We start from the raw sequence: 16,692 nt of genomic DNA, 5'->3' as shown, positions 1-16,692 counted from the left end.
CTCTAGGGGGAGGGCTAATAATGTTCTCACTGATTTGTTTTCCTCACAACTCAGTTTGGTCAAGTCTTAATCGGCATAGAATTTTCTACCATACAACACCGCAGTTAGAACATGTGCCCTATATATTTTATTAATCGGGTAGGGCTTTTTTCACAAATTCAAGCAAGGCCCCGGCCTTGTGTTTTAATGTAGCAACATTCCTTTGCATCTGAGCCTCCTATCAATTGGAGTATGATATCCTAATACCAAGAAAATCAAAGTCCTTTACTCTTTTAAGGGTAACACCTCACAACGATATTCTACCCATGTCGTTTTTATTGGGATTAAATACCCTATACTTGGTCTTGGCTTGTCTGTATTCAGCTCAAGACCAAGCTGGTCACACAAGAGCGAACATCACTGCAATAAATTTGACAACCGCCCTAGTGGGACCTTGATTCCTGCTAATGTAATGGAGTCATTGTGACACTCAGTTAGGAAATCCACACACCTATTAATAAAAAAAAAACAGGGTAGGGCCAGGACACAGTCCTGGTGGACCCCCTTTCTATAGGAATATACCTAGTCATTTTCCGGTTAGGGCCATATCTGACGGGCATAAGTGCCCTCATGCAGTATAATTAGAATTTCTAAAAGTTCCTGTCATGGGGCATCCCCTGCTCCCTCAGAACGCCCTACCATTTCTCTCTTGGAACCAGGTGGAAAGCAGAATGTAGGTCAACAAAGGCAGCAAACAAGTTGCCCACACTGATGTCGATAGTCTTCCACTTAGTTACCAAAAATAGAAAGGTTTGGTCAACAGTGCCTACATTATCTGGAAAGCCAACTTGAAAGTGGGTTATCACTTGTTTGTCAGCTAACCACCGATTGAGTTTATTGAGGATCTGTCCACAAAAATATTTTAAGTGGAGTCTATCAGACCAATGGGGTGATAGTTCTGCAGCATATACCTGTAACCCTTGTTAGGTCTCGGCCTGGTCCAGTGCATGCGCTGGACTGGCTGAGACATTTAGTAGCTGCTTTTAAAAGTGCTACTTTCCTGACGACCAGCTTACTATCACACGCACAAGAGTGCGCGCGCATGTGCGTAATAGCAAGCTGGTGGCCTGCAAGGTAGCACTAGCGGTGACGCGTGTGCGCACCACTCGCGTCACCACTCACCTTTTTTTTGCGATCGCGCTAGGCGTGCGCTTGTTTTGACTTGTTAGCTTTTTTCCTGGCTCTCAGCAAGTGTTTCTGGTCTCGCGGCTCCCGCTGGGTGGCAGTCATGTGAGAGGCTGTCACAGTCAGACTCCAACTTCTGTAAGGCACAGAAACCCCGTGCACAGCCCCCTGTATGCACTGGCGACAATGCATGGGCAGCGGCCAGGAGCAAGGTGCACAACCACTTGGACTGCAGCAGCCCTGGTGCACCGGCAAGGCCCCTCCAACGGCGGCTGCAACAGAAAGAGGGTCTATGCTGCCGCGAACCCCGATGCACAGAGGCATGCAACTGCATTAGAACGAGGCCTGGGCTGTAGGGTATCCCCGTTCATGATGAACCCTGGGTTGTAGGAAACCTGAAGGCAAGAACCTGCACTTGTTACGTGGGAAATCGCACCGGCCGCCCTCCTCACCTTGTAGGAGGAGAGCGTCCCCTGCTGGGCCTATTAAAGGGGCTTGCATTTTAGCATGTTGCCTTGTTTGTGGCTGAGACCCCGGCAGAATTGACTGTTTCCTTCTCAGTTCGGATGGGGGGAGACAGGCGACCAGCATGTTGTGCTCTCAGTGGCGCCAAGCTATTCCTGAATTGCAGGGATGCAGTGCGAGTCTGGGATGGTTGTAGGCCACGAAGCACGGCTGGGATCGTAGAGGAATTTTGATTGAAATGTCATCCGCTGCAGCTCCTGACACAGGCTGCAGCGATGGGTGCGTGACATGGCATTTACTGCCGGCATCCGCCACGCTGCGAGAAAGAAGGGCTTGTGCATATGTTTGCTTTTCTTATTGCCAGGCGAAGCATACACATTCCAAAACTGCACACTGTATATCCAAAGAGCATTGAAAGAGCTGCTAAGCACTGATGACATTTGCAAGGTGTAATAACGCTACGTGACTGGGTACTTACATAGCGCAGCGACTATCAGTTTATGTGTATTGGCGCTTTGTGAGGGACTCGACTAATTTCAGAGGCTCATTCAGCGCAGGTTTTCCTTTGGTGCACTTTGAACCAGAACAGCGCTGGTGTGGGAGGGTAGTTTGCAGTTTGCAGGCTGCCCTCGTGGATGTGACAACAACAAGGCCCAATTGGCAGATACCTTTGGATTACTAAAGACATGGTCCAGTGTTTTTGTGACTTGACTGGGGCGAAGCCGAGCTAGAAACTAACCTAAAATGCCTTGAACTTTTGACAACTATTCCACATAGCAGCAGTTCCAGGTGTTGCATCTATGATCAGTAGTTAAGGTGAAAACCACTATTCTAAGCAGGGGCGCAGTGTGGTCAGTAAGACTTGAGGGGGTGGGGCAGCGCTTGAGGGGGACTTAATTCAGGGCCAATGGAAAGGGAGAGGAGTGCGGATTGTGATGCCTACTTAAAACACAGTGGGCCTCATTTATGAGGCCGTGCGTCACTTTTACGCCACTGGTGCGTCACTTTTTGTGACGCATCAGCAGCGTAAAAAATGTGCCTTGTTGCCCAAATTTACAAAGTGACGCATCTAGGTAGATGCGTCACTTTGTAAACCCCTGCGCTACATTATACCTGCGCCAAGTATAATGTATGCAGGAGGGCGTTCTGACGCAAGAAAAGGTCATAGAAGTGACGCAGTGAAATCTTTAAGATTTCACTGCGCCACTTCTAGGATGCAAATGCGTCAATTTCTTACGCCTGCCTCACAGCAGGCGTAAGACTGACGCAGGCCCTTTCACATGGGGCTTGCCCCATATGAAATGACACATTGCTGGAGTTGCGTCACTTTTGTGACACACTCCAGCAAGGCGTCACTTTTGCGCCATGCAGATACGTCAGAAATACTGACGTATCTGTAACTCCTTGCGCAATGATGCGTCATATTGTAAATATGACGCATCATTGGTGTCGCATGGAGGGCACAATGAAAAGTGACGCATCGCTGTTTTGACGCAGCGATGCGTCACTTTTCATAAAAGAAGCCCAGTATTTTGAAAAATAGCCATGTTTTAAGACCTTCAAAACAAAAATGTGTGTGTGTTTTCGTCTGAGTGAGTATTTAAAAATCTCAAGTTAAAGCCGACAGATATCTTAACATACACAACTGAAAGCTGCTGTGCCCAACTATTTACTAAATAATGCATTTATTAGGCAGGCCTAACAGGCCAAACACCCCGTGAAGCTACACCCTTGATCCTAATCCACAATCTTCTGCATCTTGGGCCTGGGAGGAGTTGCTTCGCACAGTTGCAAAACTTGAGTACACCACGAAGGAAGCTAAGGTTGCAACAACAAATTTCATTATTTTATCCCCTATATCTTTTTTTTTTATCTCCTCTCTGGGTGAATTAATTCAGCTCAAACTCTTAGCTTGTTGCCCAAGGACCCAGTGGCCCAGTCATCACCGATTAAGAGGCGATGGATCCTAAATCATGCCCCCCTTACAGAATGTGGGAGGGCCGCTGAGTCTAGAAATACAGACATTCATAGGCCTCAGAGTGAATGGGATCCCTAAAGTGTGGTGGCTACCCTGTGCTAAAGAGGCTGCAGGGGCCTGCATAATGCCTCACATACACAACTACCACACAATCACACCACGTAGCACCCATGCTAGAAAACAAAACCCAGATGCCAAAGTATGCACAAGCACTATACACACATGCATACAAACGAATGAGCCACATGTGCATACACACTTCAAACACCATCCAGAAGCATACACACAAACACTATACATTCACACAGCAGATGCACTGAACACAATAAGCGTATCACACACACCCCCCCTGAAACACCCACTAAGAACACAGATACATGCATACATGCAGATACATTTATACACATACACCCTTAATATACACCAGACACTAAATGCACAGACTAAACAGACACGCGTGCACACACGCAAAAACACAAATATACACACACACACACACACACATGTTTACCTTCGGATTAGTTAGCATTTTGGAGAGTCAACTCACGGAAAAGGGAGCACCCTGACCTCAATTAATCAGCCAAGACCACTAAGGAAAAATATGCAGAACTAGGCATCTTCCAGTTCTCAGTTTATATATTTCTTTAAATATTCTATTTATTATGATAGAAAATAAAAAGTTAGTTGGAATCAGAACCCAGATTCATAAATAAATGCAAAAATGCAACGTGGTTTAAGAAATTAAGTAGTCGCAGCGCATATGGCAAATAATCAAATAATAACACAAAGCCCTAATAAAAAAGCATTGGCAAAGCTAAGAGGTCTCGCCTTTGGAACCTTATAAGTGTTTAGCCATGCAACAGTTGATGTTGTTGCACCAAGGATATTGTGCTGGAAAACGAAACACTTATAAGGTCCCAAAGGCGAGACCTATTGGCTATGCCAATGCTTGTTATATATGGGAACAATCTCAGCGCCTTTCCAGGTTTGAGGTATAGAAGCAACTGCAAGAATAGTGTTCGAGATTGTATTGATATATGGGACCTAGGTATCCAAATTTGATCAGAAGAGATCCACAGGGATCTTATCTAGGCCAGCAGCATTCCCCTTCTTTTGCATGGGTCACAGCCCTCTCAATATCTATTAAAGAAAAATTTAGGAATTGGTCAGGGTGGCGATTGCCACATTCGACCAAGGGGCTAGTTGGAATAGCCTCATCTGCACATAGTTCGCAGGTCAAAGATGCACTGTTTGTGTATGGATATTTAAAAGGATTCTCCCACCTAAATTTCTGGAAGCATTGTTGCATGGGAAGAGCCATGTTTGACGATGTGCCTAAATTTATTAACATCTTTACTAGTTGCTGCACTTAACATGTCGGCCCATAATTCATCATTCGAGTTAGCTTGGACTGTCTTGAGTGAAGTTTTATATTTCTCTCTAGCTAGTGGAATCACACTTGTGTTCCCTTCTTTGATAAGTTTTGTAAAGCAATTGTTATGACTAACTAAAAGAAGGTCACTATTATCTAGCTTGTCAACTTCTGGATTTAGTGTAGAAAATAGTATATAATAGATTTTCACAATGGCATATCCTCAGGTAGCAATAGCATTCCACTTTGGGGCCCTCCTAGAGTTAAGGACTTCAAGCGCAGCACAACCTGGAGCATGTCACTGAACCTCTTCCCATGCTGCCCCATGCCCTAGGTCCAAAACAAGAGGAAAACAATCACTTTCAAGTCTATGGGGGGTAACATGTCAGTCAAAAACTTGCATTCTCTGATTTCTAGGAGGATATAATCAATTGTACTGCTATAATTTAGTCTCTGACAATTAAGGGACAGTGAAATGTCTGATTTTGTATGGCCATTGCAAGCTCTCAGCCCGTAAGACAAGCAGAAACTGCTTACTTGCTGGGCTGTGGCAGATAGTTGAGTAATAGGTGGCACCTCTACAAAGGAGACGCCCCAAGATGAATCCTCTTTAGCTATTAGTTCTAAGAAGCATGCACTAGGCTCAAATGTAACATTAAAAACACTTGCTATTATGATTGTGTGCAACTTGGCAAAACTATTAAAAATACTGTCAAACATCTCTAACATTGGAGAAGGTACTTTAAAAGATGAGGACCTATTATAATCATTAATAAGTAGCCAGGACTTCCAACCAGGGTCAACAACCTCTACCCCCAGTATGTCCAGGAATTGTACTGAATTCTTTCTCGTTTGTACTCTAAATGTAGTTTGACTCATATTAACGGGCCACCAGAAGGGCGGCCAGCTGCTAAATTGGTGGTGAATTTACTGTAGCTTCTAAAGGCATCCCTAAACTCACTTTCTGTGGCCCATTTCTCCGTGAGTACACACAGGACACATCCGTCAATAAAAGCACCCCATTTTGGGTCAGCCAGCTTTGCGGAGATACCTGCTATGTTCTACGAGACTAGAGAGACCCTTCCATTGCACTCTTTACTATTGGGCCCTTCAGTAATCACAATAGTGGGGCCTACAGTAAGTCCAGGGGAAGAGGCCACCTATAGTCCCTGGTTGGATCCATCTAAGGTCCTTTCTTTCCCAGGAAGTCAGTCGATTTCCTGGATGTCATAGAGAGGGCCATAACGATTATAAGTTAGAATAGCAAAACAGTGTACTCACTGCGTAGTTAGACCCATAGGAAAAATCGTACATTTTCCAAGTGGCTGATAATAGTAGCCCAATCGGAGCAATTACACCCTACCCTTGAATGTGCAAGTAGATTCCAATACCTTAAAGGCTCTAACAAAAAGAGTAGGAGTCCAAAAATTGATGATGACAGACTCACCCTCTTTTTTTTTTCTTCAAGGGGCTAAGCCTGCTCCCTCTCATAATAGGGAGAGCAGGAGGGGGTAACGAGCCCCTCTCTCCTATATTACTTCTCTCTGCGTTTATAGTGTATCTTCCTAGGCCCCGTCGAATCAATGATCCTAATGATCCCAAAAAAACATAATTATCCTTTCCCCTGCTACCTTATCCACCACTCTTGATGCAGTTATGGAAGTTGGCGTGACACCTGGTGGAGGTAAAGGTAATGGGGTGAGGGTATCCAGATGTAGTTGGGTGGTTAATCTGCTGTTGTTCATAGCTCCCTCTACGATACCTAAGTGGGCTATAAGTGGGAGAGGGCGGATTCCACTATTGCTTTGACTTCTAATGAAATCATATTCTGAAAGAAAGAACAATTTAAGCCCCAAAGGTTCGGCATTGCCAACTGAGACTCTAATAGTATGTTGGGAGGAGGCTTATCAATATTACCCTTCTCTTTACTAGGAGGGAGTGTCTGCCTTTTCCTCTTAAGTAAGCGGGGTAGGGGTAAAGGAGATACGTCAGCAGTGGGTAAAGCAAAGGAAGCCACTCCTTCGTGTGTTTATAATAGTTGTAAGTTGGTCGCCCTCAGCGCACTGTGACATCTGCCCACTGCACCTTGCCGGAGAGGGGGAGAGGAGCTGTAGTAGATGGGAGATCACAAGTGAGTGGTAGCAGGTACTCTGCCAGCTCGATCTCCTTTGCGACCACACCTGTTGTCCTGGCCAAGAAGCCATCCGATGTCATATGTATGGGAGGTCCTGTTTTGAGGTTGACATTACAGGAGCCTTTGCAGGCACCAAAAGAGTTTTACACTTGCCCATAATACAGATAATTGCTATCGCTCCATAGCTAGAAGATACAAGAAAAGGTATACCAGAAAAGCATGTACAAGTAACCAGAAAAAAACCTTTGAACGTTCCAAAAATTCTGTATTATATATAAACAATACAAAAGTATAAAGGTTAAAAAATCTGCTAAAAGTCTGCGACATTAAGGTTTGCCAATGCACCTTGAGAGGAAATATCTTGTGCAATAGATGAAGTACATACAGGCGGACTGGGAACTAAAACCGGCCCTCGCAAAGTGCTCGGCCGCCTCCCCACCTCCCCCACGGGGATTGGGGGTGCCGCCGAGCTCTTTGCCAGGGCCGCTTTTTGGCCGATTTTGTTACAGGGCCGTTTTTGCCGCTATGCTGCAAAAACGGCCCTGAAACAAAAACGGCCCCCAGGGGCCCAAAACCGGCCCCCACCCGTGCGGCGCACCGGGGGATTGCCCGGTGCCCGCTACGGCCAGTCCGGCCCTGAGTACATATAAGTGTTCATACTAGGAATCCGCCTGAGGCCCAACAGTACCAGCCAGATAAAGTCCTGTCATATCAAGGGCAAAGGAGGGGTACTCTAGAGAGACATAATAAGGGCAAATAAAAGAGGTTAGCAAAAGTGTCATGGAATGAGGGAAGGCTAAAAAAAAAATCATGCCAGGCATGGGTCGAGGGAAAGTGATGACAGCCTGAGAGAAAAGATTGAGCTTGCATTGTTTAGGGTTTGTTTTAAACACTACTTACTGGACATGTTCTCAATGTACATGAACAGCAAACATGTAAACTATTGCAGAGAGAGCTCCTTTAAGTCATATGTATACATACTAAAAAGCCAGTTAGCCCAATGCTTGTCTTACCAGTCTGTGCAGGAATGGCACTGTTTGAATCAAACAAGCTGCTGGGCGCGAGCAGGAGAGCAGTGCCTTGTGCTTTGAACTACAGAGGAGCCTTATGTTCCATTGGTGCAGTGCAGTAGAAGTGGCACAAGCATGACAAGAGGTGCTGGTGACTCACAAGACCCGTGCCTAACTCTCGAAACTGCCACGGGCCTATTTATGAGCCGGTTTGTGTCGCTCTAGCACCGTGCAATGTGGTGCAAGAGCGACGCAAACCTCACATGTGGTTTATGAAGCCAAACAATTGCACGGCCCTGAGTGGCTCCATAAATCTGGAGTAAGGCAACACAGCACAAATCACTGCATTGCCTTACTCTGTCCTTGGAAGGCGCTCCATGGGCGTTGGGTGGGTGATCCCATGCAACACCTATGGTTTTTGACACATTCTCAGATTTACCAGAGTGGGTAGACCTGGGAATGCGCCAAAAAGATACGTCTTCTCAGATGAGGCATAATTAGGAGAAATATCTTTATTTCTCCTCGTTACTTCCTCTTTCTATGTCTGCTGCATTTTGCAGCACACATAGAAAGAGGAATATACCTCTCATGATTGTTTATTGTGCAGGAAGGTGTCCCTTCCTACACAAAAACAATTCCTCATGCAACACAGACACCCTTGCACCATGGTGAAAGGTGCCTGCATTGGTACTAGGCTGCCAAAAAGGCACCAGCGCAGGAATGTGCCGTATTGCCCCCTTTTGTACCGCTTTTGGCCGCCATAAGTGTGGCAGGGTATGCTCAGACGTGAGTCCCTTGCTCACTTTGCCACTGGATTCAAGCAAGCCGGGCTGAAGACGGCTGTAATGCCAGAAACCGGTCCTCGGAAGCTTGTTTCCAGTCCAGGGAAGGCATGGCTTGGCAGTTCGGGCTGGACTGTTCCCATGAGGCACAGGGTCAGACTGATTTGCATATAGCCATGTCTGAACTGGGGTAGCAGAGTGGGCTAAAGAACGGTGATGGATTTAACCCAGATCTTTTGACTGGGTGTGAGTGTTTGATTGGTTCAGATGCTCCGTCCATCACCACCCCCTTTTGTACCGCTTTTGGCCGCCATAAGTGTGGCAGGGTATGCTCAGACATGAGTCCCTTGCTCACTTTGCCACTGGATTCAAGCAAACCGGGCTGAAGACGGCTGTAATGCCAGAAACCGGTCCTCGGAGGCTTGTTTCCGGTCCAGGGAAGGCATGGCTTGGCAGTTCGGGCTGGACTGTTCCCATGAGGCACAGGGTCAGACTGATTTGCATATAGCCATGTCTGAACTGGGGTGGCAGAGTGGGCTAAAGAACGGTGATGGATTTAACCCAGATCTTTTGACTGGGTGCGAGTGTTTGATTGGTTCAGATGCTCCGTCCATCACCACCCCCTTTTGTACCGCTTTTGGCCGCCATAAGTTTGGCAGGGTATGCTCAGACGTGAGTCCCTTGCTCACTTTGCCACTGGATTCAAGCAAGCTGGGCTGAAGACGGCTGTAATGCCAGAAACCGGTCCTCGGAAGCTTGTTTCCGGTCCAGGGAAGGCATGGCTTCTCAGGTGAGGCATAATTAGGAGAAATATCTTTATTTCTCCTCGTTACTTCCTCTTTCTATGTCTGCTGCATTTTGCAGCACACATAGAAAGAGGAATATACCTCTCATGATTGTTTATTGTGCAGGAAGGTGTCCCTTCCTACACAAAAACAATTCCTCATGCAACACAGACACCCTTGCACCATGGTGCAAGGTGCCTGCATTGGTACTAGGCTGCCAAAAAGACACCAGCGCAGGAATGTGCCTTATTCCCCCTTTTGTACCGCTTTTGGCCGCCATAAGTGTGGCAGGGTATGCTCAGACGTGAGTCCATTGCTCACTTTGGCACTGGATTCAAGCAAGCCGGGCTGAAGACGGCTGTAATGCCAGAAACCGGTCCTCGGAAGCTTGTTTCCAGTCCAGGGAAGGCATGGCTTGGCAGTTCGGGCTGGACTGTTCCCATGAGGCACAGGGTCAGACTGATTTGCATATAGCCATGTCTGAACTGGGATGGCAGAGTGGGCTAAAGAACGGTGATGGATTTAACCCAGATCTTTTGACTGGGTGTGAGTGTTTGATTTTTTCAGATGCTCCGTCCATCACCACCCCCTTTTGTACCGCTTTTGGCCGCCATAAGTGTGGCAGGGTATGCTCAGACGTGAGTCCCTTGCTCACTTTGCCACTGGATTCTAGCAAGCCGGGCTGAAGACGGCTGTAATGCCAGAAACCGGTCCTCGGAAGCTTGTTTCCGGTCCAGGGAAGGCATGGCTTGGCTTGGCAGTTCGGGCTGGACTGTTCCCATGAGGCACAGGGTCAGACTGATTTGCATATAGCCATGTCTGAACTGGGGTGGCAGAGTGGGCTAAAGAACGGGGATGGATTTAACCCAGATCTTTTGACTGGGTGTGAGTGTTTGATTGGTTCAGATGCTCCGTCCATCACCACCCCCTTTTGTACCACTTTTGGCCGCCATAAGTGTGGCAGGGTATACTCAGACATGAGTCCCTTGCTCACTTTGCCACTGGATTCAAGCAAGCCGGGCTGAAGACGGCTGCAATGCCAGAAACCGGTCCTCGGAAGCTTGTTTCCGGTCCAGGGAAGGCATGGCTTGGTAGTTCGGGCTGGACTGTTCCCATGAGGCACAGGGTCAGACTGATTTGCATATAGCCATGTCTGAACTGTGGTGACAGAGTGGGCTAAAGAACGGTGATGGATTTAACCCAGATCTTTTGACTGGGTGTGAGTGTTTGATTGGTTCAGATGCTCCGTCCATCACCACCCCCTTTTGTACCGCTTTTGGCTGCCATAAGTGTGGCAGGGTATGCTCAGACAGAAGTCCCTTGCTCACTTTGCCACTGGATTCAAGCAAGCCGGGCTGAAGACGGCTGTAATGCCAGAAACCGGTCCTCGGAAGCTTGTTTCCGGTCCAGGGAAGGCACGGCTTGGCAGTTCGGGCTGGACTGTTCCCATGAGGCACAGGGTCAGACTGATTTGCATATAGCCATGTCTGAACTGGGGTGGCAGAGTGGGCTAAAGAACAGTGATGGATTTAACCCAGATCTTTTGACTGGGTGTGAGTGTTTGATTTTTTCAGATGCTCCGTCTATCACCACCCCCTTTTGTACCGCTTTTGGCAGCCATAAGTGTGGCAGGGTATGCTCAGACGTGAGTCCCTTGCTCACTTTGCCACTGGATTCTATCAAGCCGGGCTGAAGACGGCTGTAATGCCAGAAACCGGTCCTCGGAAGCTTGTTTCCGGTCCAGGGAAGGCATGGCTTGGCTTGGCAGTTCGGGCTGGACTGTTCCCATGAGGCACAGGGTCAGACTGATTTGCATATAGCCATGTCTGAACTGGGGTGGCAGAGTGGGCTAAAGAACGGTGATGGATTTAACCCAGATCTTTTGACTGGGTGTGAGTGTTTGATTGGTTCAGATGCTCCGTCCATCACCACCCCCTTTTGGACCGCTTTTGGCCGCCATAAGTGTGGAAGGGTATGCTGAGACAGAAGTCCCTTGCTCACTTTGCCACTGGATTCAAGCAAGCCGGGCTGAAGACGGCTGTAATGCCAGAAACCGGTCCTCGGAAGCTTGTTTCCGGTCCAGGGAAGGCACGGCTTGGCAGTTCGGGCTGGACTGTTCCCATGAGGCACAGGGTCAGACTGATTTGCATATAGCCATGTCTGAACTGGGGTGGCAGAGTGGGCTAAAGAACGGTGATGGATTTAACTCAGATCTTTTGACTGGGTGTGAGTGTTTGATTTTTTCAGATGCTCCGTCCATCACCACCCCCTTTTCTACCGCTTTTGGCTGCCATAAGTGTGGCAGGGTATGCTCAGACGTGAGTCCCTTGCTCACTTTGCCACTGGATTCTAGCAAGCCGGGCTGAAGACGGCTGTAATGCCAGAAACCGGTCCTCGGAAGCTTGTTTCCGGTCCAGGGAAGGCATGGCTTGGCTTGGCAGTTCGGGCTGGACTGTTCCCATGAGGCACAGGGTCAGACTGATTTGCATATAGCCATGTCTGAACTGGGGTGGCAGAGTGGGCTAAAGAACGGTGATGGATTTAACCCAGATCTTTTGACTGGGTGTGAGTGTTTGATTGGTTCAGATGCTCCGTCCATCACCACCCCCTTTTGTACCACTTTTGGCCGCCATAAGTGTGGCAGGGTATACTCAGACATGAGTCCCTTGCTCACTTTGCCACTGGATTCAAGCAAGCCGGGCTGAAGACGGCTGTAATGCCAGAAACCGGTCCTCAGAAGCTTGTTTCCGGTCCAGGGAAGGCATGGCTTGGTAGTTCGGGCTGGACTGTTCCCATGAGGCACAGGGTCAGACTGATTTGCATATAGCCATGTCTGAACTGGGGTGACAGAGTGGGCTAAAGAACGGTGATGGATTTAACCCAGATCGTTTGACTGGGTGTGAGTGTTTGATTGGTTCAGATGCTCCGTCCATCACCACCACCTTTTGTACCGCTTTTGGCCGCCATAAGTGTGGCAGGGTATGCTCAGACGTGAGTCCCTTGCTCACTTTGCCACTGGATTCAAGCAAGCCGGGCTGAAGACCGCTGTAATGCCAGAAACCGGTCCTCGGAAGCTTGTTTCCGGTCCAGGGAAGGCATGGCTTGGCAGTTCGGGATGGACTGTTCCCATGAGGCACAGGATCAGACTGATTTGCATATAGCCATGTCTGAACTGGGGTGGCAGAGTGGGCTAAAGAACGGTGATGGATTTAACCCAGATCTTTTGACTGGGTGTGAGTGTTTGATTGGTACAGATGCTCCATCCATCACCACCCTCTTTTGTACCGCTTTTGGCCGCCATAAGTGTGGCAGGGTATGCTCAGACAGAAGTCCCTTGCTCACTTTGCCACTGGATTCAAGCAAGCAGGGCTGAAGACGGCTGTAATGCCAGAAACCGGTCCTCGGAAGCTTGTTTCCGGTCCAGGGAAGGCACGGCTTGGCAGTTCGGGCTGGACTGTTCCCATGAGGCACAGGGTCAGACTGATTTGCATATAGCCATGTCTGAACTGGGGTGGCAGAGTGGGCTAAAGAACGGTGATGGATTTAACCCAGATCTTTTGACTGGGTGTGAGTGTTTGATTGGTTCAGATGCTCCGTCCATCACCACCACCTTTTGTACCGCTTTTGGCCGCCATAAGTGTGGCAGGGTATGCTCAGACGTGAGTCCCTTGCTCACTTTGCCACTGGATTCAAGCAAGCCGGGCTGAAGACGGCTGTAATGCCAGAAACCGGTCCTCGGAAGCTTGTTTCCGGTCCAGGGAAGGCATGGCTTGGCAGTTCGGGATGGACTGTTCCCATGAGGCACAGGATCAGACTGATTTGCATATAGCCATGTCTGAACTGGGGTGGCAGAGTGGGCTAAAGAACGGTGATGGATTTAACCCAGATCTTTTGACTGGGTGTGAGTGTTTGATTGGTTCAGATGCTCCGTCCATCACCACCCCCTTTTATACCGCTTTTGGCCGCCATAAGTGTGGCAGGGTATGCTCAGACGTGAGTCCCTTGCTCACTTTGCCACTGGATTCAAGCAAGCCGGGCTGAAGACGGCTGTAATGCCAGAAACCGGTCCTCGGAAGCTTGTTTCCGGTCCAGGGAAGGCATGGCTTGGCAGTTCGGGCTGGACTGTTCCCATGAGGCGCAGGGTCAGACTGATTTGCATATAGCCATGTCTGAACTGGGGTGGCAGAGTGGGCTAAAGAACGATGATGGATTTAACCCAGATCTTTTGACTGGGTGTGATTGTTTGATTGGTTCAGATGCTCCGTCCATCACCACCCCCTTTTGTACCGCTTTTGGCCGCCATAAGTGTGGCAGGGTATGCTCAAACGTGAGTCCCTTGCTCACTTTGCCACTGGATTCATGCAAGCCGGGCTGAAGACGGGTGTAATACCAGAAACCGGTCCTCGGAAGCTTGTTTCCGGTCCAGGGAAGGCATGGCTTGGCAGTTCGGGCTGGACTGTTCCCATGAGGCACAGGGTCAGACTAATTTGCATATAGCCATGTCTGAACTGGGGTGGCAGAGTGGGCTAAAGAACAGTGATGGATTTAACCCAGATCTTTTGACTGGGTGTGAGTGTTTGATTGGTTCAGATGCTCCGTCCATCACCACCCCCTTTTGTACCGCTGCATTGTTACTAGGCTGCCAAAAAGGCACCAGCGCAGGAATGTGCCGTATTGCATTGAATACTCCATATTCCTGCCCATTCCCTGTCACGCAGTGCAGCAAGGTGACTTGCTCTGCTGTGCTGCACTGCGTGACATTCCTGTAAATTGGCCATCCAATGATCAGCGAAGTTCCATCTATCCAAAAGTAGCATGGACAATATGACAGGACCTGCGGGCTCCTATTGAGATCTTCTGTACCCAGAGGGAGCTAGGCTAATGCTAAGTTTAAACTATATATTTTCCTATTTCATGTCTAATGCTCACTACTCTTTAATGAGAACTTCATGTACATGTCCACTACATCTTCTATCTGTGAGAAAATCCTGTGTTAATGAGAGTATATTAGAGATGTTCTTGGTGCCTAACAATTGTGCGGTCTCCAAAGTAGGCATATTGGAAACGTAATCAAAGTTGTAAAATTTAGAAAAGTTACATTTTCTCAAAGTAAATCAGTTGAATTATTACACTTTTTGGTGTGAATTGCAAGTAAAACATACATTGTACATATACCATTTTTACAATATTCAAATCCATTTCAATTGTAGGCTCCAAGGCCCGGTTATAAGTTGTCACTACATATCCTTGTAATACAAATTCAAGAAAAGTCGCCGGGATCCCGTCACTGTGATAAAGACTGGTTAGAAATTGAAGGCATTCGGTAAGTCCAAAAACCTACGAATCCTTTCCATGCATCAAATCAAAAAGTACAAACAAAGTATGGAATATTGCAGACCTCCATGGGTAAAAGAAAGTGTTCCATAAAGTAAAACCTTTTAATGTACTTTCCATGAAGGGACTCTATTTGCATGCACAGGCCTTTTATGTGGAAACACTTTAAATATTATTATGTGTATCATGCTAATCATTAACTATATACTTTTGTACTTATAAGACTCTGCCTCACTGATAACAGTTGCCTTTTTTTATCATAGAATTCATTTATCTGTTATTTGATTACAAAGATAGGGAATTTCAACAAAGGTTTCCAGGAGTACTTCTGGGAAGATGCCACTGTGGTAATTGTCCCTAATGTACTGCTTCAATTCTTTTGTATATTCCATTTACATATGAAAAGATATACCCAATTATAAATGTTCATGGGGAAATTTCAGCTCATGTGCAAATGCACTTGTACATGTTTCTAATTTGTTCTTTCAACGAGGAAAATATTTTCACCATCTTCCCAGGGTGGAAACAGGTTTACCCTTTCACTTGACTGGAGTAAAACTCTGCCCACTTTTAGGATGTTACATGTCAAAGAAGGAGTTTGTTAATATGCACAAACTCCAAAGTTTGTCGGCGTGTACAAACTTTCTATGGAATTCTCTCTCTGGTGAACAAACTTGCTGCCTTTGACAGGAGACTTCAACCAGCCTAATATTACACCAGAATCGCATAATAGCATGTGTGAGAAAATAAATGTGTAAGTACAAACAAAACGTGCAATGATAAACCGAGCAATTGAGCATGTATGTTGAATTTATGCAAATGCTGCTGTTTCATGTAGTCAGTATATCTTTTCTCTGTTTTGCTGGACAATACGCATATGAAGTCCCAGTTTTATACAGTCTGGACTATCTTGAATAAATCTCAGAACAGATCCTATAAACCACATTACCCAAAGAACAAAAATCCGAAAGAGTTTACTGTCAAGTCTAGGCAAAAGGCTGGAAGCCTCTACAACATGGTCAGCGACTAGCTGCCGCCTCCCCCCCAATCCGGCACCCAATACCCAGGAACGTGGACACGAGACGTCTTTACTTTTTGGAAGGCGGGCGCTAGTCGCCCGGCCGTATTTATTAAAGTATGAAATTAAAAAAGGTTTTTAATTGCATAATCAACAATTTATACAAAAATTCAGCAGGACATTTAGGTACATAATTCTTAGCAACAAGTTTGAGAGCCTGACTTTAACAAAACTCTAATACATGTTGTTTCCTAACTTAGACTAAACATCCTCATCTAGAATTTTTGTACATTTCTGGCCATATGGCAGGGTCACTACCGGTGTCAGGTCCTACAAGCTGCGCCTCCCCTCTGGATGTGCGCATGCGCAGTGTTACCCCGGGAATTGCCCGGTCTACGCCCTGAACTCCATTTACCCACTAAAGGAGGGCCCTTACTCTGCGCCGGTGGCGTCATGAGTCCACGCGCGCGGGGTGGCTACCAGCCTAAGGAAAGCGTGAACTACTCCTACCCGCGCTCCTTTGCTTTGCAGCATCCATTACCTTGCCCCTGGAGTTGTGGGAGTGGCCCGCAGGCCCCTCCCCCTGGGCGGGAACCTCCATAGGCTGATGCCCGCCCCCTCAGACCTCAAATATGTGCTCACCGATAATG

At 47.3% G+C, this 16,692-nt stretch overlaps 1 protein-coding gene across 1 annotated transcript in view; it reads left to right on the top strand.

The window, feature by feature from the left end:
* Nucleotides 1–16,692, top strand: part of LOC144771975 (suppressor of tumorigenicity 14 protein homolog) — a 385,346-nt gene that overhangs the window by 233,912 nt on the left and 134,742 nt on the right. Inside the window, 1 exon segment of the mRNA XM_078656195.1 lies at nt 14,901–15,013. Coding sequence (XP_078512321.1) covers nt 14,901–15,013 — 113 coding nt within the window.

The sequence above is a fragment of the Lissotriton helveticus genome, chromosome 8 (assembly GCF_964261635.1).
Source record: "Lissotriton helveticus chromosome 8, aLisHel1.1, whole genome shotgun sequence".
Lineage (NCBI taxonomy): Eukaryota > Metazoa > Chordata > Amphibia > Caudata > Salamandridae > Lissotriton > Lissotriton helveticus.
This window is presented reverse-complemented; position numbering and strand designations above follow the sequence as displayed.